This window comes from Streptopelia decaocto (genome assembly GCF_964273445.1).
Source record: "Streptopelia decaocto genome assembly, chromosome: 1".
Classification (NCBI taxonomy): Eukaryota; Metazoa; Chordata; class Aves; order Columbiformes; family Columbidae; genus Streptopelia; species Streptopelia decaocto.
This window is the reverse complement of record NC_138663.1, coordinates 93,277,343-93,301,798: the sequence shown is the minus strand read 5'-3', so window position 1 is coordinate 93,301,798 and position 24,456 is coordinate 93,277,343. Positions and strand designations below refer to the sequence as shown.

At 37.7% G+C, this 24,456-nt stretch overlaps 1 protein-coding gene across 1 annotated transcript in view; it reads left to right on the top strand.

Moving 5' to 3' along the window:
- ATP10A (ATPase phospholipid transporting 10A (putative)) overlaps positions 1–24,456 on the top strand; it is a 115,093-nt gene that overhangs the window by 56,761 nt on the left and 33,876 nt on the right. Inside the window, exons 3-7 of the mRNA XM_082076033.1 lie at positions 8,352–8,437; positions 13,358–13,464; positions 13,557–13,688; positions 16,128–16,261; positions 17,785–18,037. Coding sequence (XP_081932159.1) covers positions 8,352–8,437; positions 13,358–13,464; positions 13,557–13,688; positions 16,128–16,261; positions 17,785–18,037 — 712 coding nt within the window. The remainder of the gene's footprint in view (positions 1–8,351; positions 8,438–13,357; positions 13,465–13,556; positions 13,689–16,127; positions 16,262–17,784; positions 18,038–24,456) is intronic.

The window sequence follows — 24,456 nt, the reverse complement described above, 5'->3', positions numbered from 1 at the left end:
TCTCTCCAGAAAGGGGAAGGCTCTGAAGAGTGGGAAGGATTGCGTCTCACTAAGTCTCTGAATATAAACCAAAAAGCCTCTGGAAGGTCAGTGCGAGTTGTAGGCAGAATTTTGTGAGCCCTTGAGAGGCTTGGTCTGGTCTGTGGTTTAGTTGAAGCACTGAGCTAATGCTGAGGTTGATTCTTACAGATTAGGAACCTGTTCATTTATTTCAGTGGCTGGCTTTTGGGACAGGCAGATGCCACTTTCCTAATTGTCTGGGTCTGTGTCCATATTTCAGCCTTGACATGTTCTGTTCCCTTGCTACTCACCAGCGTGACTATAGTTGGTGAACTGTTTCATTCACACCACTGTAATAATCCCAAAGGACATTAGAACTTGCACATGTGTATTTTCAGCATTGTTGACATTTTTTTGGTACTTTTGTCCTGTGATGGACTAACAGCAGTTTCTTCAGCTGTCTCTCATAAAATGACTGAGGTCTTCCTTGGGCTTGCAAATAACACATTTCTTTTCTTGCAGGCTGGATATTGTGCTATTCCCTCATGTTATTTTCTACAAAGGGGAAGGCTTTTACTTAGGTCAGCCAGAGGAAGATCAGCCCGTTAACATGTATTTGGCTTGCTCAGCTGTTCCAATGTTTCTGAATACTGAACATCTCTGTTCCATTTAAACAAACAGTACTGAAAAAAATCCAATTATAGTACTAGTTGTCAGTGTGGAAAACAAAGCTATTAAATTCTGATGTACAGCTGGATCTGTTTAGTTCCTAAATAGCATAGATCAAACTGTTTCTTCCTTTTCTTGTGAATTAGGGGCACAGATAAATTCTGCCAGAGAGACTAATGCAGTTTAGACATTAAAACATTTCACTCTTTTAGTATATAAACAGTCTGCGTGCTTTGAATACATAAAATCAATATATAATTCCAGTTGCACATTAATAAAAGGTCAGATTAATTTTATATGGTAAATGCAGAGTACTGGTACATAAAGCAATAATAGGACGGCCCAATGCATTAGGGGGATGCGTTCTTGTTGCACTTAAAAGCTTTTAAACTGGAAAGCTATTTTTCTGGCTGAGGGAGATTTGTGTCTATTAAATATTTCCTTTGAATTGTCCCCATGACTCCATTTCTCCCTTTTTGTTTCCTCTAGACATACACACCAAAACAAATCCCAGAGCCCTTACCCAGCAGTCGTACTACAGGGAGAAGTCTGGATAAGATCCCCTGCGTAGCCAGTAAACACAAAGTGATAAGCGGGTGACCGTCCCCGTACCCCAAGGACATCCTGGGGAGCTCATGCTGTCCTATTGGAAGGAAGGACTGAACATTAAACTCTGGTTTCTGCAGCAGTAAAGTAGGGCAGATGAATAAAGGAAAACATTTTATTAACTATGCATTATTAATATCACTAGCAGGCCGTTAAATCACCCATACAACACACATTTAATGAAGGGGAATATGTTGTTTGAACACTGTGTAATTGTCAAACTAACTCATTTGGCAGAGCAGCATGTTTTGCTTCTTGAGCTATGACAGTTTCGTGAGGTTGCCAGCAGAGTTGGAAAGGTTGGCATTTCACTGCAGAGATTCAGAATGATCTTACAGCTGAAGCTCCAAAGTCATGTTGTAGAGAGCTAAATTCAGTCTCTTTTTTCTGTGACAGATCTCTATAGTTCCTGAATCCATCTACGTGCTGGTTTCCCACCCTGTAAAACAGGCATATTAACATTTTTTTCCCTTTTTAGGATATAAGTTTTTCAGAGGGTGTTACATTAGTAGTCACCTGAGAAATAAGGGACAGGGAGTTATTTTAAGGAAAATTTTAAAGAAAACACCTTTCCATTATGGTTTCTTCTCCTGTGTACATTTGTGCTTCCCCCAGAGACAAAGCCCAATTTTTGCAGACCTAAGTTGTTGTTTAGAATGGAACTCTTTATCAGGTTTAATAGCAAGAACATTGTTAAGACCTAGTCACAAAACCCTCCATATCTGTAATTTAACTTAAATTTGAAATTCAGCTTTGAATGAATCAATACGTAGCAGATATGTGCAATCTGTCTGAGTCGGCTCCCATAAGGAAAATAAGCCTTCCTTAGAGTAAGAATTAATTTCCCTAAGTTTTAAGAAATGGGAAGAAGTAGGATTTATGGATAGGGTATTAAATATTTTCCTAGCAAAAAGACTCCCAAATAAGTGAAATACATTCTGTAAAATCCCTGAATACAAAAAATATCTAATGTAAGAATATCATTGTCTGTCTTTTTGACAACTTTCAACCTTTCAGAAGTAATTACAAGTTCCTGACTTTTGTCAATGCTTTTTCAGAGGAAGGCAGTGAACTAGGGCTATTTTGGTAAATTCAAAAAGTGAAGTTCGATATTTGAGGAAAGGCAGGTTCTTATAATTGAAATAAATCCCCCGCTTTTTTTTTCTTTTTTTTTTTTTTTTTTAAATTTTGATATGACATAATATGGCAGAAGAGTGAAGCAAGAAGTGGTCTTCACTCCTCTGGTGTATCTTGTGCATCATTTCGTGCCGCAGAAACTTTCAAGACCTGTTTTTAAAATGCTATTGGTCATAAAGAATTCTTACCACTAGAGTGAAGTGGATAACATTTAGTTACTGAAGGCTTCTCAACACAGCATATGAACAACTACAATATGGGGATATCCATGAATTTTTCTGTGCATTCGTGGTCGACAAAAAGATTTATTTCTTTATTTCTGTATGTCTGAAACTCTCAAACCACATGGGAAGAAATGATTGAAACCTCTGTTTCACATCTTTCAAGATCATGTTATGACTTACCCACAGAAAAATAATTGCATTGGTGCCATGGTGGTCACAGCAACAGATTCCTGGTGTTTGCCTAGGCCATGCAGCATTGGACAAGGCACACCCCCAGTTTTACCTTCTCATCCCCTCGTTGCAGGCCTGTGGGTTTTTAGGCAGTGTTTACCAACCATCCAGCCATTCCCTGCATTCTTCAGAGCAAATGTAACCAGACATATTTTGTGGTTTTACTCTTTGAAGTAATTTGCATCCTGTTGCCAGGGTTCATGCAGTATAGCTGGGGAGCCCTATTGTAGAGTGACACTGCTGTGATTCCATGATGGTGATGATAAATTCAAACCCAAAACGGGGAACAGCATCTGTCTGAAAGACGAGCAGCTAAGCAAATTGGAGCCCTATGGATGATGCTTATATCCATGCTTACTGTGTTGAAAAAGCAGGCGCAATACCTAACAAGTGGAACAGACTGAAGTAACTCATTTTTTAGAGCCTGAAATTTCTAAGGTAGTGTGAAAAGAATCACAGAATCATAGAAGCAGAGAATCGTTTAGGTTGGAAAAGACCTTTAAGATCATCAAGTTCAACCCTTAACATAGCACTGCTTGACAACCCTTTCTGTGAAGAGATTTCTCCTAATGTCCAATCTAAACTTCCCCTGGCACAACTTGAGGCCATTTTCTCTTGACTTATTGCTTGGGAGAAGAGACCAACACCCACCTTGCTACAACCTGTTTTCAAGTGGTTGTAGAAGGCAATCAAGCCTCCTTTTCTCCAGGCTGAACAGCCCCAGTTCCCTCAGTTGCTCCTCATCAGACTTGTGCTCCAGACCCCTCACCAGCTTTGTTGCCGTTCTCTGAACTCTCTCCAGCACCTCAATGTCTTTCTTGCAGTGAGTGGCCCAAAACTGAACACAGGATTTGAGGTGGGGCCTCATCAGTGCTGAGTAAAGGGGGATGATCACTGCCACAGTCCTGCTGACCACACTATTCCCGATACAAGCCAGGATGCTGTTGGCCTTTTTGGCCACCTCAGCACACTGCTGGGCCCACTAGCATGGACAGTGGGGTTTACACTAGTCCCATTTTCTCAAAACAACACAAACCAAGGATTCAGTTCCTTTTTCAGCTTCATGAAAGACGTATCTGTGTTTTGAACTCCTAGATATCATCCATCTCTCGTACTGTAGTTCTTTCAAAGAGAATTTGAAATTGATTGGCCTGGAGGGAGAGAGGTCAAGTGGGAATATGATTGTGTGCAGCCTTGGAGCGTTAATGCAGAATTCAAAACTTCTGAGTTCTAGTGCCTATTTTTTTTTTTCTTTTTTCTTTTTCTCTTAAAGTAATTGGACTTGCTTGATTTGGCTTAGATTGACATATATGGTGCTTATACTGGCTTTTTTCAAAGCCAGCACTCACTGAAACTAGTATAATCATTTTTGGCTCTTCTTTTAGATTTCTGGTTTCTCCAAGTGACCTTCATGTATCCTTTCAAGCACACTTTTTCTGTAACATCTTAACAATGACCAGTCTGTGCTCCAAATTAAACACTACCTAGTACTAAGAACTCTGCCTTAAGCATAAGCAAGATATTTTGCTTCACCTACGTTTTACAGGGACTCATTTTTAGAATTAGTGATGGCAATTAGAATTTACATTGTAGCAAAGGGAGAACATGTTGTTTAACAGAAAATTCTGACTGACTTGAAGAGAATTTAGCCCTGGCCTTTGCTATCCAGCAGTTCTATGAAATACTCTAGGGAACTTACTTGCAATCAGTGAAATCTCTCCCAGGTTCGTATCAACCAGAAGGTCAATTATTCAAACCAGCAAGTGCACCAGGCAGAAGTTTGGGAGACATGCAAAGGTACTGTATAACAAATATGACACCATTACATACCTTCAGAAAAGGAAAAAAAAATGCCTCCAGCTGCTTTTTGTGAGCGGCCTGGTTTTGTTGTTGTGCAATGGGAGGCTGTGAAAACACAAAATAATCAAGTTTTTAGGAAAATTAGGCACTGGAAAGCCTCAATTCAGATTGTAGTCTGTCTAGGAACGGAGCCTTTCATCGCTCTTGAGGCTGGGACAGCCTTAATGCCCAGCAGTTCTGTGAGTGGGAAGTAAGGCAGTGAAAATCAGGCACATCAGATAACTGCTGCTCAGAAATGTGGGAAGTTTAGGTTTTGACTGTATTTTAATCATGTTCTCTGTGTTATAACAGTGATGCAGAAAATCAGTGTAAGAGAAAAATTAAAGGTAGTGGTGGAGAAATTTGTTTTTCACGGGCTTTTAGCCAGAAAACTGCACAAACCATTTTTGCACTGTAAAAGCAACACTTTTGTCTTTAACTTTTGTCTAGCTGCAGTTTCTCTTAGCTGTTAATACACGAGAACACCATCACAGTTGATGTTTCATTTGGTGCTGAAGTGTTGGTATCAGCATAAAAAAGGAACAAAACTTTGATCACTATGAAATCTTGTGTTAACTTTGTGCTTCTTTATAACCACTGAAAGCAGTCACACGCAGGCAGTGTTTAACATATTTGTTCATTCATTTACCAAAAGGCATTTTCACATCAAAACAGTGTCATCAGCTGTAATTCATAGTGTATATCTATACTTCCATCTCACAGGAAAGAAATGGAGCTATTTGATTTATTAATAAACCAAAGAGCTTTTTCCATAAATCAGAATTCAACAGCTTTGTTAGCTTACGTAAACTACTATTCTAATTGGATTTTCTCCCCTCCCAGATATTATCTAGTTAAAGACCATAATCACATATTTCAAGTTAATTGTAATGGAACACAGAGACGGTTAGATTTAATGATAAGGGAGTCAGTTCATAAACTGAGTCATAAATTAAAAGAATACAACAAACAGAGGAGAAAGACTGTGTTGCATGGTGGTGATGGGGAAGTCAGGTAGGTTTAGTCCTCCCTGATCTTGACTACATATTTATTTTTTGTGAAGACTTTAGCTATAGATTTTAAGTAGATTTTTTTCTTATTCTTTGTAAAGTTGTTGGCTTTGCTGGCAGGTACTGAGCAGAAAGGAGATTCAGTCTGCAAACTTCCACTTGCTCTAGAAGTTACTGCATCTGTACAGCACTGAAACCATGCTCTCTCTGCTGAGTTCTGCAGCCATAGAAAACCTCCATTAAATTACACTGAGTTTTGTTATTGGGTGTCTCTAGGATTCCCTCAAGCACATTCGTCAAAGACGCTAAGATTTCTTTATTTTCTTTTTTTTTTCAGACAACTGAATGAAAATTTGTGCTAAATTAACTGTTTTACATATAACACATTGTAATACAAAGACCAAAAAAAAAAAGTTTCCCATTCCAGTCTATTATTTTCCTTCCAATTTACAAATGCAATTTGAACTACTGTGGTGACTCTTTAACACAGTACTTAGGCAGACAAACAGTATATTATTGAAACACCTTGAGCAACATTTGTAGATAATTTTTCCTGTACTTTTTTTTTTTTTCCCCTGCAAGGAGCATACTGGAAAAGAAGATCATGTTCTGAGGCAGCAGGGCAGGAGTTACGTAGGCAGCACAGGCTCTCCCAGCACAACAAGCTTTGCTGTGACTTGGGAGAACTTCACCTTCTCCAACAAGCCCAAGCAAAGCCAGCTGCTGGGTGGCACTGGCTGCCCACGGAGCGTCTGTGTAACGTGAACCTTGAACTGCCGGAGGCAAGGACACAGGCAGAGCATGCAGTTCAGGAGCTGTAGTAACAGATTTTGGATGTCAAGGGCTGAGAGCTTCGTGGTGTCTGCTCCAGCCAGTGATTCCTTCCTTGAGGCTACTGGTGTCTGTGCCTCTCTGAAAGGAGCAGCCAAGGAACAAGGGTCAAAGGGGGCAAACGTGTGACTTTACGCTATCTGCCCCATTCTACAGACTGAGGATGTCTTAGGTGCCTCTGTAGAACTAGGTACTTCTGAGCGTTCCCAGCATCAAACTTCAGTCACCTAGAAAAATTTACGGCTGTGAAGGAGAAACATCTAGTGAGATTAAATACCAACAGCACTTGGTGCTGAGAAGATCACGTGGATTTCTTACTAAGGTTTGGGTAATGGACTGCCAACTTCAACATATTATTATAATTTAGTGAGTCTGATTTTTAGCACAGCAATCTTCTTTGCTCAGAGCTGTCCTTTGCTTTTATTTCCCCTCCGCCCATCTTGTTTACAAGCTGAATTCTGCACATAAAAGTGATTCTTTCCTCCAGTGGGCTGTAGCTGTCTCTAAGTGATAGCCCGTCTTCACGGTTCTCTTTATCATCTCTTGTTTCTGAAAAATACAGGAAAGGTTTCCTTAAGTGTCAGGTGTGGGTGGTTTGAATTGTCTCCTATATACTGTAAGCCTGTCTTCCAGGTGTAACTGGTAGAAAAATTAAGGAGGGTGTTGATGGTGATGCTGACAGGTCCTCTGTTTTCTTTTATTTAAAATCTAGTTTCTTTCACCTCTTCTGAGTAGAGTTAATATTAAAAAAAAAAAAAAAAAACAAAAAAAAACACAAAAAACCAACAAAAAACCAAGACACCTGTGTGTTTCAGAGAAGCTGGCAATAGGACTCTCCTTTGGTTACTTATTTTCAGTCAGCTGTTCCCATAGCATGTTCTGGGAAGTAGTAGTTGGAGTCTGCAGCTGCTCAGCAAAGCCATTATAAAACATAACATTTGCAGTGTTACCACTGTTGAAAGTTTAATAATATGATAATTCACCATTGGTTCTTTCATTCAAGTGGTGTGCAAAGCAGTTTTCTAAAGGTAGTCCTCATCGATGGAGACAGCAGCACCAGAACTGGGTGCTGTGTAGTTTATTTGGTCTGACAAAGAAGGGAGAACCTTGATTTTTATTTAACAAAAGCAAGTAATTATGGTGTGATAGGATGTTTTTCCTCAGACACAACAAGATGCTAACTACAGGTAAACATACACAGTCAGCAAAAATACCAGCTTCAGACTAATGAGCTAGACAATTAAGAAGGTTTTAAACTTTTAATTAGGCAAAGGTTATTCTGCTATATGTGTCTAACTTACTGTAGTAGATTAATTTATCTGTGTTGGCATAAAGCACTTAAGAAGTCTTGCTAATATTTCAAAATCTCCTATTAGCTTTTTCATAATTGGCAGTATATTGACTTAGGTTGTCCTAGATTTTCAGTAGCCTCACTGAACATAAAGTATAGTGATACTGTTGAATATTTTGAGTCTTCCCAGATAAATTTCATTTTTCTACTCCAGACCAAATTCAATTGTCTTCTGGCCTTGGTGTCTTTTATCTAATACTTTTAGAAACTCATGTTCTTCCCCTTGCAGAAAAAAAAAGTCATTCTTGTAAGGGAGATTTTGGAAGACATCTAAAACAATTTTGGTGCCCAAGTCCCTTAGATTTTCAGTGCCAGTTGTCAGTGTCATTCATTTGATTGCCTTTGAAAAAAAAAAATGGGCTTTCATATGCTATGAAAGCTAGAAAATAAAGTGATTTTGGCTATAATTTTCAAGTCCTTGCCCTAAGTAATTTAACACTTTTATTATTCCAGGATTCAGAATTTGACCCCCTGAAGTTCACCAGTGTCATTGAATGCGAGAAGCCAAACAATGACTTAAGTAGGTTTCGAGGTTACATGTGAGTATTTCATATCCTTAAGTATACACTCCCTTTCTCTAATATGGAATAAAATAAATGCTGTTTTGTTTTGGGCTGTGTTCTGTAAGTTGCATCATCATCATATCTAAATATGGCTGCATCTTTAAGTCTCTTGTAGAAGATCCTCACTTCAGAGTGAGATGGTGCCTCATGTTTCCATTCTTTAGGATGGATTTAGTTGTTAGCTTTGATCAGTTTACACTCCAGAAACAAATGCATAAAGCAGTGCAGTTACAGACACTTCTCCCTTTCCTTCCCTCCATAGATCAAAAAAGTCCATCTGGAAATGGGAGGAAATAGAAAACGAGTGCAAGAAAGCCAACAAACAAACACAATCTGTTGTACACTGTTTTTTTGAAGATGGGTCTGTTTGATGTTTCTTTTAATATAAGCGTAATTGAGGAAAATCAGAAGGCGAAACTGGTATTTCTTCAGCTATGGCACCATCCTTTCCTCTCATTCAGACAAAATACAACAATTGTCTCACACAGTGGGTGTCCTTGTACATTACCATGCAGAATCACCTGTGGCCATTTGACTTAGTTCTAAACAAACAGAACCACATTACCAAGATGCTGGTCTCTGCCCATCTGTCCTGCTCTGAAGCAAAAGTTTTAGGATGTGCAAAGCACTTTGCTTCTAACATAGCTGGGACTGCAGGGGGCAGGCACGCCAGCAGTGGTGACTTAGGAGATGCACTCTTGCATGACTTATTTTTCTACTGTCCATAACCACATGGAGAGTGAGAGGCCAGGATATTTAATTAACGATTTATTACCCATATTGATTAGGAGCGATAAGCAGTATTGAATTGCATAAATGGCACAAGGTAAATTGCTGCAGTTTTTTTATAGTGATGCTATTTACCACCTCAGTTCCTGCTCTCAGTTGTCACAGATTGTGTAGAGTATACTGCCGACTGGTGTAAATCAGGTTAGTTGTAGTGTGGGAAAATGTGTTCCTTTATTTAGCAGCATAAAGCCCTACAGTTCATTTAAAGATAAAAGTTTAGTATTAGACATTACTGTATGAGGGTGTGTAACTGTCTACATTAATAAAGAGCCTGCTCTGCTGCAGAAATGACATTTCCACATACAGAAATGGAAAGTTTGGCAACTTTTCTAGCATACTTCTATGTATGTGAATCTTTGTCCCCAAAATATTAAGCAGAGGTTGAATACTGTAGAAGATATGCATAAATGTTTTTTTCATTATATATTTACTTACGTACTCCATGTGGAAAATACCTGTAGCATATAAGTTACAGAACCATTTGAATTATGTAGCAGGTAACATGGTAGTACCTTTTGGAAGACTGTTGTTCAATATTGATTCTATCTAATCTTCTTTGTATTTTAATGTTTTGCAAATGATGTGAATGTATTTTGACACAGCAGAAAGCCAAGACATGAGTTTTGAATCTGGCAAAAAGCATCAGGTGATTTCCAGGTCTCATCAGTTATGCTACAAGGGATTAACATGTAAAGGACCATGGCGCATTTGAAGAAAAGAGCAGGGACCAACCCCTCAACAAATAAACACTCCATCTCCTAATTTATCAAGGGAGAAAGCTTTTTTTGCCCCCTCTTTTTAGATCTTCTTCATTAGTATTACAAAATCATGGGTCTATATCAGATCATCCATTAGCAAGATGCATAGTAATTAGCACATCTGAATTGAAACATGTCATTGCGATGTCAAACTCAGATCTTAACTCTTGTTCAAAATCTTACCAGTAGTCAGTGCTTGAAATAAAGGTTTGGGTAGTTCCCAGCTGATATTATAACAGCTCAACTGAAAAGAAATGTTACTAAGATATCTAACTAGGGATGCTATGAAACAGTAGACTTTCAAGAGATCCATATGTAAAAGCTGTGCTGAGACATTACTGTCAAAGTTTGCCTGAAGTTTTGACCACTTAGTAGGTTTCCAGTTTTGACTGTTTTTTTTTTTCTATTTGAAACTCAAAGAACTCCTTTGATTCTAATATCTGTGCTGACAGTTTTTTCAGGAAATACAAATATTTGTGTGTGTGTGTGTGTGTGTTGTAAACATGTAAAATTCTGTTCCCTGCAGTTACTCGGAAATGTGATCACTATTGGTAACCAATGTAGCACAGGCAGGCCAGGGTAAAAGGAGACAGATAATAAAAAAATAACAAAAATATTGCAAAATGCATTGAAACGGCCCTGGCCCTATTCTACATCTGCAAAAGTGTAATGTACACATTACTATATATGACTTCTTCCATAATGTTGGCACAATCTGCATTGAGCACACTCTGGATGTGCAGACAGACAGGCAGACTACGGGTTCTACTCAGGTGTTTGCTTTAATACTGTTTTGCAGTTTCTGCATCCTCAAACATATTCCTTCATTTTTATTTCCCCTGTAAGAAGTGTTCTGTGTAAGAAGAACAGAATAAAACCTAACATGCCCTCTGCCTGTATAAGTAGCCAGATTATGTGCCATATACATGGCAAACATTCAAAAATCCCATGCCATGTTCCAAAAATATCAAATTTGGCTTTTAAGTCTTGTTTCTAGATTTCTGTATATGAGCAAGGGAAAAGGAAAAGCAGTAGTTGGCATTCTGTCTTTTCAGCTTTTCTCTGAAAGTAAAAATTTTATTATTAGACAAGAACCGAAAACTTTATCTGATCATACCAAAATAAATAGAGCAAGAAATTATAACAATAATAATATGAATATGAATACATATGTTCATTTCTATTTCAAAGTTTGTCATAACAAAACCAAATTCATATAAAATCATGTTACAACTTTTTAAAGAAAAAAATGTATAAATGTATACAATAATGTCTCTTTAATGTGCTATAGTGACACCACCTTTCCTGAAAAAAAAAAAAAAAAGAAAAAAAATAAAAACAATAAAGGCTAAGTTTCATCAGAATTGAAAGGCAGGGACGTTCTGACTGATGGCGTGCACTGAGACTATGTTTAAGATTGATGAATATTTTCTTTGGGAGTGTCAAGCCTAGGAAAGTAATGCCAGCTCTACCATTTGCTTTGCAAGACACTCAAGAAACCAGAGAGTGAAAGAAAATACTCTCTTTGAATACAGTTTTGATATGTCACCTTGCTATTTAATGCTAGTAAACACATTACAAGGAAAAATACAGTCAAAGGCTGAATTGGGCCACCATAGGACCTAGTTTTGTGTTGCCGTCTTAAACGAGGAGGCTTATTTCTACACAAACACTTTCAGAGCACCGTAGCGAAGTAGTAGCATCTCTATTCTGCCGACTTCTTCTAATTTACAGTGTGTGTGTATTTTAAATGTTTAGATACTGCATATTTGCGGTGTCATCCACCTGAGAAATTGCAGATAAGAAGCGCGCGTTGCACCTGCGCTCCCCGGTGCCTTTCCTCGCCGTCTGGCCTTCACGTTCCTGGTGTCGCAGCGGCTTCGGCCGGCCACTGCTTTAAATACTGACAGAGAAAAGTTTCTTTCTTTGCCTCCAAAGTTACGCTGGACTGAATCCAGAAAACAGAGAAAAACAGAGTGTTCAGGCTGTGTAACAAGCTTAAGGTTTATAACTTTGCAAGGCTAGAAATGGGATCTAAGCCATCTCTCCACCGGCACATAAAGTTATAGCCTTGGCAGGTTTTTTATCTAAGTGAGCAGTTGTATCTAACTCTAGTTTCCATAATTTTTCAATCCAGACCTTGGTGTCTATAATTTTTGCTTGCTTTTATCATCAGTGCCCAGTTGCCTTATATGTATGTTCTGTTAGTGAGTCACTGGGAGTGAGTGCAGACAAGAAGGAAACAAATGAGTTTCCTCCAGCCCCTCCCAAGATTTTTATTTCATCCATGTTTCCTAAAGGTCTGGTGAGCAACAGGTGAGTCAATTGACTTAATCTGGATATGGAAAAGTAAAAAGCAGTACTAAATGCATGTAAGGATGAGTTGTGGTGAGAAGGCTCAGGCTGTGTGTGAGGGCAGTAGAGTGAGGCCTTGGCACCTACAGGTTAACTTCAGATGTGGCACCATTGCTTTGGAGCAGTTGTATAAGCTAAGATATAAAGAACGTATATTTAATTCTACAGAAAAAATACAGAAGTAATTGTATATAGAGGTTGTCATGTACAGCATACCTGTCACAGTCCACTGTTACTGTGAAGTGTAAAAAATTATGAAGGCTATAAAATCATAAACCAGAGCAGTTACTTCTTAAGTAGGTTTATCTTTAAAAAGTCTTATTTATTAACAGAGATCATAACTATAGTTTGGAGACTTTATTGGAAATTCAAACTAACATCCTCATGATTTTTAAGAAAGGCTAATGTAGAATTCAGCCTTAAAAAGCAGAGGAGTGGCAGAATCCTACTAGTAGTGTAATTTGTATAGTATGGAATCATTAAGAAATGATTTCCCATAGCTTAGGCTCAGCCAAATTTGGGTAATTCTCCAGCTGGCAATAAGTAAGACAATAAATTGAAGCAGAAATGTTACTATTTTCCATTTTTCTCATGTGTTTTGGTGCTAGTCAACAAGAATCATCAGGGTGCAGGCCATTTTGTCTGTCTTAGTCTCAGTGAGACACTTCTGATGCTGCACACGTGCTCTAGGTTTGACCCACGTATTTCTAGCAAGCATTTGTCCAGTATGTTTGTATATCCAACAGGAACTCATACTGCTCCAGCTGGGCTGCTGCATGTCTGGGGTTCTGGGGTAGGTATTCTCAGTTTTCAAAATCTGCCAGAGAATCTTCCCAGGAGGAAGATCTAAGGAAGTATTTCACCATCAGGTTGACAAAAGGTCTTAAATTTTGAACGTGTTTCCTGGGCTTGTTATATTACAGAGTTAAGTATGATTTACAAAGCTTAATGTTTTGACAAGCTGTGCTTTGTTCTCTTTTTAAATTTTCTGCAGTGTACATAGAAGTGGAAAAAAGGATGGACTGTTCAAAGAAAATCTTTTGTTACGTGGATGTACCATTAGAAATACCGAAGAAGTTGCAGGAATAGTAATCTATGCGGGTAAAGGCTGGTTTTCTGTCTGACTCTTTATAATTTCCTTAAAATAATGAGAAAAATCCATATTACATCATGTGATCTAATTGCTTCTACAGGGCATGAGACCAAAGCTTTCTTAAATAATAATGGACCCCGTTACAAACGCAGTAAGCTTGAAAGACAGATGAATGCCGATGTCCTTTGGTGTGTCCTCATACTTCTAATCATGTGTCTGTTTTCTGCCATTGGTAAGTGCTCTTTAAAAGAGGAAACTGAAGTATCAGACTCGCTTGGGATTCCTTTGCTTAGCTTTATCAGAAACATAGGTATCTGCCAAAACATGAAATCCATACAGCTGCCCCCATACTACCTAATTTTTGTTCTGTTTTCTTCTTTGAAATCAAAATGTCTTGATACATAAGCTCATCTAAATAGCATCTTAGTATCAATCAAATAGACGCTATTAGTATGAGAGAACTGAAGGCTTATAATCCACCACCCTTGTCAGCAGCCAAAAATATCAAGTCCAAAAGAAGCGACTTCATATGTAGTCACCTCAAAATTACAGGTGGTAGAGTGTAACATGCTTGAACTCCCAGAAAGTCAACAAAATAGTTCATCAGCAGAGAATAAATATAATTAGCACAGTGCTATTCTCCAGTACTATTTATTAAATCAAGAGGACAGTGTAAGACATTGATGCACTGTCCCTAAGGCTGCAGCTTTCATAGAGAAAAAATAAATAAAATTCTAAATCTGCATAAATCCAATTAAGAGACTCTTTAGATTTTATGGAGTGTTTAAGAAAATACTGAGGTTCAAGTTAGTACTCTTTGGGCCATTTTTCTGTTCATTTGTGAGAAAGAATTGAGTTTTACATTTGGCACCCAAAATGATTCTTTATATGTGGCATATGAATTCCATATCCTTAATGTTTGTGTGTCCTGTAATGTTTGTGTGAGAGTCATGCGGCATAAACACCAGAATGTTTCCTAACAACCATGGTGTAGTCTAATAACAATCTTTTGCCATTTTAATATGTCTCTGCGCGCCTTTTCCAGGTATTGTTAAATGCTGCTTTCAGATGAGTATTTCCAGCTGCAAATCAGACAGCAGATTTATTTCCACTGGGTTCATGATGCTCTTGTGTGGCATCTCAGCACTGGGGAGTCCAGCCCTCAGGGCTGCAGTGCCCTGGGAGGTTTGACTGCAGGGAGTCCCTGCCTGCAGCTCTCCCCTCTGCCACTCCATCCGATGTGTTGTCCCCAGAGCGGTGGCAGCCAGGTGTCCACTGTGGTGGCTGCAGCTCAGCTCAAACTCCCGAGATGCCTGAACATGAGCAGGAGGAGGTGGCAGGCAGTAGGTGACACCTACACTTTCCCTTCTGTCATGTCTGCTACAAGGATAGAAATCCCCAGCAGAGGGCTGAAGCAAACTGCTGGAGGTCGTAACAACGAAAAACAGCTGGCAAGAAACTTCCTTGAGACCTTAGAAAACAGATGCCTGGTGCTTCAAGACCCACAAAGCTGTGTTCTGTAAGAGCCAGGCAATTTTTTACCTTCTGTTGAGAAAGTGTAACTGGATGTATGACACTTAACTATTTTGAAAATCTGACTAAGGATATTTATAAAACAAGTCTCGATGTGGGTCAGTCTAAGGGTGGGGCTTCAATTTTTGTTCTCAAGAATAAAAGTAGAGACATCAATAAAGACGTTAGTATGATAATATGCTTGTATTTCTAGTACAGAGACAAAATAATTTGCTCACTTGACTCACAGATTGGTGTTATTTTTCAAGAGTTCTTTGCTGTTTTTATATCAAGGTGCAAAGGACAGTTTAAAACCTTGCCAGCTGTGGCTTACAAAAGATTACTTTTAAAGTAGGTCTTTGTACTTTTTTTCAATCTCTGACATACAGTGAATGTAGTTGAACTGCATCTTATCATGGGGGAATTATTCCTTGTTTTTAACCTTAAAAACATCAGGCATACCATTTTAGGTCTTTTAGGACTGCAAATCCTAGTGCTCTACTTAAAAAGGCAACTTTCTGTCTCTTTAACAAGAATGTAGTTTTCCCAAAATAATAACAACAACCTTATCTTTATTTAGTTATCAGCACAATCAATACAGGTTTGAGCAAGGCTTAGAATTTCGTCTGTTCTTAGTTCCTCAGCTTCCATGCTTTTGAGTCTGCTGATACTGTTGTTTCATTAGTTCTGTAGACTAAGAGATCAGTAGGTAAGATTCGTACAGTAAGATTTAAAGTCTCTTCTGGCTTTATCCAGCTGGAACTAGTTTAGTGATAGCTGCCTAGTGATAAACCTAGTGTAGTCAATGGAGTTCTTTTATTTTAACACATTGAATATCACTTTCAGAAGTCTGGTTTTCTCTGCTGATTACAGAAAGAGACTAAACTACTAATTTAGACCAGGAAACTCACTTTATTGAGATAAAGAGATGAGAAATTACTCTTGCATACTGTCCTTAAGGCCAGACAAACCCCTTTCTCAAATCCCAAATCCCAAGGCAGAAAATAACATGAGGTTGGGGCCTTTATCTAAAGTCATGCAGAATAATTGAAAACAAATATCACTTTCCTGCGTAACTCAACTATAAGAGTAAATTCATACCATAAGCATTTTTCCTTGGAGGTAATTCGCATTTTTCTCTTTTTCAACTCTTCTGCAGGTCATGGCCTATGGGTATGGCAATATGGTGAGAAGAAGAAACCAATTTTTGATGTTCCAGGGCCTGATGGCAAATATTTGTCTCCTGTTTTAGCTTCAGTGTATTTATTTCTGACAGTGATCATAGTTTTCCAGGTAATCAAGTTGTACATGCTGTCACCTCTGTTCATATTTTGCTGTAGTAAAGCTATAAACACGCAGTATGTGTAGTACACCTACCACTAAGGCATGTAAGAAGCTAATCAAGCACTAAAAATAAGTATATTTAGTCACTTTAAAATTAGATTTTAACTATAGGGTATATGATAATATATAAACAGAAAGCTAAATGAAATAAAAGAAGTGGTCCACCCAGTGGTAAAAAGATTATAACTTCTCTGAAGAATAAACCAATTGATGCACACAGTAAACTGTCAGAGCTCCCTTGGCATTGGAGAAGATAATAATCTGAGAACCTGCCCCAGAAGACTCAGGTTTTTTATTTTATCCTAAACAAGTAGGAGTAGACAGGATGCAGTGGGCCCTGCTGGAACAAAACAAGCTTTATTCTTCATATCTACCCACCACGGAACAGCACATCAAAGACTATGGGTGCCACTTTGGGTACAATGTCACACAATACACTTTGGGTATGAACATAAGGTGTATATTTCTTTCAACTGCTTTCTAAAGATACTGCTCTTAACTCAATATATCCACTAAAATACAAATTCTGTTAAAAGCTTTTTGGTCATGAAGAGAAATATATTGAATGGGGAAGGTGGCGGTAAGTTAAGAGAAGTGACTGAGACACTTTTCACTGGGACATGTGGAAGTGTGCCCAGTGGGACACTAGAGGAGGTTGTGTTTACTGGAGGCAGCAACTTCTTTATAAAAAAATGAATGAAAAACGATGCGTTAAATTACTTTTTATTCTAAAGTGTTGGGTTATGATATTAGGTAAAAAAGATCAGCACGGAATTCTTTAAACTGCAGCCATTTTGGTAGTTTTTGTTTAAGTAACCACATTTGCCAGTTATGCACATGCTATAATTTATCCGTCATATCTAATTGAGCAAGCTAAATAATCTATGCAGTCAGGAATTTGAAGTCTTTTCTGGAGAAACTTCTTCTCATATCTCTTTCTTCAGCAATTATAAAGTGTGTTCTTCATTCAAATAACCTGTTGTGCAAAAGCGAAGGAAAAAAAATTGTTCATTAGATTAACACTTCTCATTTTGTTTCTTGTATTCCTGCAAAGTGAATTTGTAAACAACCTATTAATGCAGAATAAATTTATTCCATTTTTTCACAGGTACAGGATTCTGACTGTATTTCTGTTTTGGAGTTGTGTTGGTTTTGTTTTGTTTTTCCTTTCCTAGTTATTTTCAGCCTCACCTTCTTAGCAAAAAAAAAAAAAAAAAATTTCTTCTGTTGAAGTTTTGGTAATCACCCTTCTAGACACAATAATGCATTTCAACTCTGAAATTCACCATAGGTTTTCCTCATCTAACACAGTAAATAAGCTCTTTTCAAATATGCTAATAACTTTACAGTACATGCTTAAAGTGCATAGCCTCTTTATGTTCTACTCTAGTACCAAGCTAACTAGATTTTATTAATTTATTGTATCCTTGCTTTTGTTTTCTTCTAATTCTCTTTCTTTTTGTGTATTTTAGGTTCTGATTCCAATTTCTTTGTATGTATCCATTGAAATAGTTAAAATCTGCCAAGTATACTTTATTCATCAAGATAAAGATTTATATGATGAAGAAACAGACTCTCAGCTGCAGTGTCGAGCTTTAAATATCACAGAAGACTTAGGTCAGGTGCAGTTTATCTTTTCAGACAAGACTGGGACACTTACTGAAAACAAGATGGTTTTCCGGAGATGCACTGTTTCTGGAATAGAGTATTCCCATGATGATAACGGTGAGCTCATGATCTTGTTTTCTATCTAACAGTTGTACTTTGGGCAACCTGAAGTAGATATAGAAGTTACTGTAATCTTAAATCAAAAAGAAAACTGAAAGAAATTGCATGTATCCACTCAGCAAACTCCACAATAGCTTTTTTCAGATTAGTGTAATTTGATGTCAGTGTTCAGCTAGCAACAACAATCTTATCAAAGTGTTCTGCAACATCATCTACAGGATGTTGTCAAGACAGTTAAAGCTTCTGGCTTTAGCTCCTGATCTAGTAAAGCACTTGAGCACATGGCTAATTTAAGCAAATTGAATAGTGCTGCTGGTATCACATTTGTTTTGAAGTATGCTATGTAAATACCAGTTTTAAGCATAAAGCCCGATTAGTGTCTGATTGAATACCTGCGATGAGATTATCCTTTTGTGCTGAGAAATAAATGTAAACAAAGCTGCTGGCTTTCATATTAACAAGAAACAGAATCTGATCTAATAGCGTACTTTCTGTCACCTTTGTCAGATTATTTTCCGTGCTGCTGTGTGACAGGTGTCTGCATTAAGGTATCTTCACTGCTGCATGAACGCTGCAGTTGAGAGATTTTCTCCAGGTATCAGGCTCTTGAAACACTAAAAAGTCACTCTTTGTCACAAGGGAATGTGAGGGTTGTCATCTCTGTGTCATCTCATCACCCTTTTCCAATTATGAAATGATTTCCTGTTCCTGGTTTGTGATTTGTTTGCAATTTGTGTTATTTTCCTCTAATGTTTTGTTGTTATCTTTTTTGACATAACAGATCTTAACTCTTCAAATCATACTCTGTCTGTATGCAAGAAAATATTATAGCTACAGTATTGCATTCCTATTTGCAATAAATTAGTTTCTTAATCTACATAACATAAAAAGATCACTGATTAGAAGGTTTTCTGGAAGACCATTACAGAGGTTCATCTTACAAATAAGATACAGGATAAGAGAAATAGTCAAAATAGACTGGAAAATCTAAAACATGCTTTAGAGAGTTTATAAAATTTCTAATTGGAAAAAGGTATTTTTAAATTTTGGATTCTGCAAGGATTGTTCTTTTTTCTCCTACTTTAAAATAGTACTGAGACCTTATATTTAAGGCACTGTTCTTCAAGAAACTAGGTGTTTGGATAGTGTTACTATCCCAGTGTTACAGAAAGAAAAACAGGGAGAAACTGTGACTTCCTACCTCTGTGCTGTAGATAAGAAAGAGAGAAGAATTAGGAGTGTGTTTCTGGACTCCTAATTGTGCTTGTGACACTCTGAAAATTAATTATTTTTTAATTTTTCCTTGCCATTGATCATTTGCTTATTTATACTGATTTCCTTGCAGGAATAATGATGGTACTGCTGACTAAAACAGTGCAGAAAGGCTATTTTTATGAGCTTGATACAGTCAGCTGATACGTAGGCTGAACTCAGGCTCCTGAATTTGAGTATTGAGTTTCAGATCTTTTTTTTCTTCAAATGTAATGTATTTAACAGTAATCTAACTTTCCCCGTGCTTTCCTATTATGATTTCAGATTACAATGTAAATGTTAATGAAAGCAGAGTGAATTTCACTACAAACAGAAGTGTCAAATAAGTATATATTTCGGTCATTCTTTCCACATACAGCTATGTTTGGGCTTTCTTTTAACTCCAGTCAGTATAAAATTTCTGACAAATACAGTTTATAAGTTGAGACACAATTTATACACAGTATTTTATACACAATAATTTATTCTTTTCTTTTTTCTCCTCTACAGAAAATGGGCCTTTCTTTGTCATTGTCTATATAAATTGTGATAATTTCTATTTATTTTGCTCCCTATAATCAGGATTAATAACACAATAAGAGTTATTCTTCATTCAAGCTTTTTGCTAGCTCTATTCTTTAGTCTGATTTTCTAGCCATCTCTTTTCTGCTGCTGTAACCTTCCTTTTAAGATATGGTAAAATGTTTTTCACCACTTTTTCTGGTTTTAGGGAGTGCACAAACAGCATTTCGTTGCTGTGTGCTTGCTTACAAATGTCTGTGTCTTAGACCAGAGTATATGAACTGCCCTCTGAGATTTTTGGGATATGTTATAACTGATGCCATCCTGCTCTACACCTCAGGTTTTGTTGAAGATTTCATGAATTAGAAAATTCTAAATTATTTCATTTGGCAAGTGATCTGAGGCTGCGATATGTGCAAGGAAGCCAAGTAAAATGCATCTGCCTTTTGTTATCCATTTCAAAGATATCTATGTCTTTCCTTTCTTATCTGAGGAATTTTTCAGGCATAGTGGTTTGCTACTTGGAATCAAACACTGAGTAGTACATTAGATGAAAAAATTAATTTAAAATTGCTGTGCACAGATCAAGATTCAAAAGCTAGAAAAAGTCAGTCTTTACTGTAAAAGCAGATAGCTCAGGATGGAAATATGCTTGTTCTCAGCTATTTGGCCCAAGTTTGTTATTCTACTGTGGCCGCGTAGCAGTGCCTGTTGTTCCAGTTGCTTGACCCTTCTCATGATAAGATCCTGTTTTCAGTTATAGATGGTTTTACAGAACTTTAACAGTTTGGTTCAAGTTTTCCATGCCAGATGTTTGCCTCAGGCATGAATTCTGGGGTAGAAATTTCAGGCAGAACAACTCCAGCCATACCCAAGAACAAGTTTCAGATGTAACACACTTTTTTTCCCATGCTAAGTTCTGGCAAATTTTCTTCTAAAGTCATCTGGAGGCCCCGTGTTCTGGGGCTCAGCCATGCACACACACAGAGGGGGAAGGCTGTGCCCACAGTGGCAGATTGAGGTCTGAAATTACCTCACTTCAAAACTTCAATTTTCTTTTAAAGCATTTTTTTTCTGCATAACCTAGGCCTGCTGCGTATCTCTTAATTACTCAACAGATTGTGCATAGCCTTCACAAATTTTCTCTATGCCACATTATAAGCTTTTCTCCCTAAAATTTGTTCAGTTATGAGCTGTTATCCCATTCTTTTCTGATCTGCAGGGGTTTTTATACTGCATTTGGCATCATCATATCTGAGTTCCTTCCACTAGTCCTTTCCTTATGTGTAGCTTGTTCATTCCCCTTCTTTCTCTCCCTATGCACATTGTGCACAATCTGTTTGGGTTTGGGGAATACTTAAAAGGTGTACGTTACGCTGTGTTAGGTTTGGCATATTTAAGGCGGCTTGTCTTTTCCTTGAGTGGTGGGAGTGTCTTTATTTTCTTTGGAAATTTGTTCCACAAAGCCATGGAAATTCCCCATGTGAAAGGTGAGCTTTATGATTACGAGGGAGGGTTCTGTTTTGCATCAGACATGGACATGTTAATCGTGGTTTTCATCACAGAGGCTTATGTGGACCTTGTGCAGGGCTGAAGTAATTAAATGCTTCTAAAATAGAAACTGAAACCTTGAACAAGACTTAATACTTTTTTTTTTAGGTAGTATAGGAAGCAAAGGACAGTTTTCATGAATTTGCTGGAGAAAACATTTTCCTGCAGGCTCTAACTCTCTTATGAGGCTGATGGCACTATGCCCAGGAGTATTGCATTGTTTTAGTCTAGACAAGAGGTGACAAAAACATGCATAATAGAGGCCAATAAATTGCACCAGCATGGAACAGAATCTCTTGGCCAACTGGAGGCAGGACAAAGTATTACTCATGGGTACTGCTATGTGAGAGCTTAGCAGTGAAGAGGAATCCAGGAACAGTTATGGAGGCTGTGAGGAAAGGTGTGAGTATACTCAGCAGCAGTTCCATGATCAAATATTCATCATTGTTGAGGTCACCTGTACTATTTTGGTGATAGTTTATGCACTGATAGAGATCAAACTACGGGCATTCGCACTGCCAGTTTAGGCCTTGTGGAGACTGTGTTGATATGGATGGGATTCTTGTTACCTGATTTTAGATATCTGTATGGAAGATAGTGACTTTATAGTTACTGGAGAAAATAAAGCATTTGTAGGATCCAATTCATCAGACTTGTTTGTTGTCCAATACATGCCTGTTTCTCTGTGAGTTCTGAATACAGGTGAAGGGAATTCCCACCTCGCCTGTGTTCTTTAAATCTGTTCTGTTGTCTTCTTCAAAGGTTCTTCTTGATTTGCGGAGTATTAATTCAGGAGCAGGGTATGTCTTGGACCACTCCAAGTGGAAGAATGATTGTCCTGGGCATTTATACAGTACCCATTGGCACTATACTCCAGTTAAATCTCAGAAATGGATGGAGTTGTATCTATCTGTTACTTCTTAAAGATGACCTTGCAATGTGTTGCTTCCACAGTAAGGTGATACTGCAAAGGAGTGTTACACACCACAAAAAATATCCTTCTAATCAGTACTTCCTCCTAGCCTAAAAGAATGTTAGCAGAGAAAAAAATAGGATTGTTCCCTATATGAAAGTTTACGTTACCACACCATAGCGCTTCCCTTCAGGCTGGTAGCCAGCTTCTAGCAGCTCTTGAAACTGGCCATGCCCCAAGTCTGTCTGCTAATCCCAGGGACAACAGGTGCCCAAGAGCTGACTGTGCTTCTGAAAGTCATTATATGACTTAGCTACAACCAGATGCTCTTGGCCTGACATGTGTCCTAGCTATTTTCCAAATGCTGAATTCATCACACTCTTGCCTATGGGGTGTGATCTCTGTTTTTCTACTTTTAGCCATTCGTTGTATGGAACTTTTGACAAAACATAAGTTGAATCTTCATGAAAGCAGCTGAAAAATCTGACTTTTTCATTCTTTGCATTTCTCCCCGTTCTTTCCAATGACTGTGGAAAAAACTCCAGACAACATAAGAGTAAGGTAAGTTTATGAGAGTGAAGGCAGATGATGAAAACCTCGGTGATTTTCTCTTGCCTAGCAAAGTTTTTAATCACTAAATCTGAGAAACAAGGAGTTTCTTTCTGCTTTCTATTTTTTCTTGCTGAAGATTGGCCAGCAACTACTTTTAATGGGAAAGTACATTATATTAAAAAACCCTCTTTTTTTTAGTTTGAGGAGCTGTTTTGTAGCTGAATTTTCTTACCCTTTTTGTATATATTCAAGAGAACATAGACTGTACATTCCAGCCACATTGGAGAATTTGATTTATTAAAAAAAGGCATAAAAATGAATAAAAAATTTTCCATAAATGTGGCTGTTGTTTCCAAAGGGGCCCCTCATCTGCCACCTTTACAATTTGACAGTCTTCAGAAATCAGGGGAGTCCACTTAGGCCTTCCTCAGAAAGATCTAGACGTTTAGCAGGACTGGGTGCTTCAGTCTGTATAGCTTGTTTGTAGTTTCTCTTACATTTGTTATTGCTCTTTGAAAAAGTTTAATTGGTAACTGAGGAAACAACCAGTGCCAACAGATGTAGAACTCAGTATATGGAGAGTGCCCCATTTTAAATCCTATAGAAGACAGAATAACTCATATTTAGAGACAGATGATATTTTTTTTATACATATACCTACACTCACAATTGTTGTGAAAATCTCCAGAAAAATAGGAATTATCTTCATTTCTAAATAGAGTAAGAAGTTCTCAGTGAAAAACTTAAAGTTACTCATTTTAAGCTTCTGGGGATGCCAAGAGGGGAGAGGAAGGAAAATCTTGATGTTTTCTTTTCTCAATATTTGTCATAATGGGGAAGTTCTTGCAATGTAAATTAAGTTAGATTATGTTAGCACACTTGTTCAAATTTATAGCATGCTAGCTGCTTGACTGACTCTTTATATGGACACTAGAGTGCAGTTTAAAGTGAAATAAGCTTGCATTCATAAAATAATAAGGAAATAAGGTGGCGTAAGTACTGCACATCTAGATGTACTTCATGATAGTTCAGTGACAGCATTGTTCAAATGGTTTGGGGAGAAGTGTATTAATCCCATGGCAAAATTAGGGCCCACATGCTGGAAGCCGAATTATTCTGGTTTAGGGGGTCTGCAGTTTTATTCGGCTTGAAGGGAAGTCCTTTCGAATTTCCTGATCCCACTTTTCCAGTTAGTGGATCTGTCTGTGTGGCAACAGTGTCTCCATCAGCCTGCAAAACAGATGCCTCATCATAGAACACAGGTAGCATGGAAGATAAAACAAAAACAAGCAAAATGAAAAATTATGAAATGAAAGGTTTGTTTTTTTTAAAAAAAAAAAAGTATCTTCAAATACCTAGCAGCTACTACAGGAGTTTTATTTATAGCTTACTGTTGTCTTCTGAAAGATGGAAGAGTGTTTGTGGATAAGTATTAATTATTGTTTCTTCTTTGTGCCATAAATATAAAATGAACTGAAGGACAGTGAAATTTGACTTTCATGAATTACGTTGCTGTGTTTCTCAAAGTTGTTTGTGTCTTTGCCCTTAATATAAAACTCTCTATCAGCCAGAAGATCAAGGCCATCAATTTTCAGTGCTGAAACTGAAAAGCATCCCACAACAATGT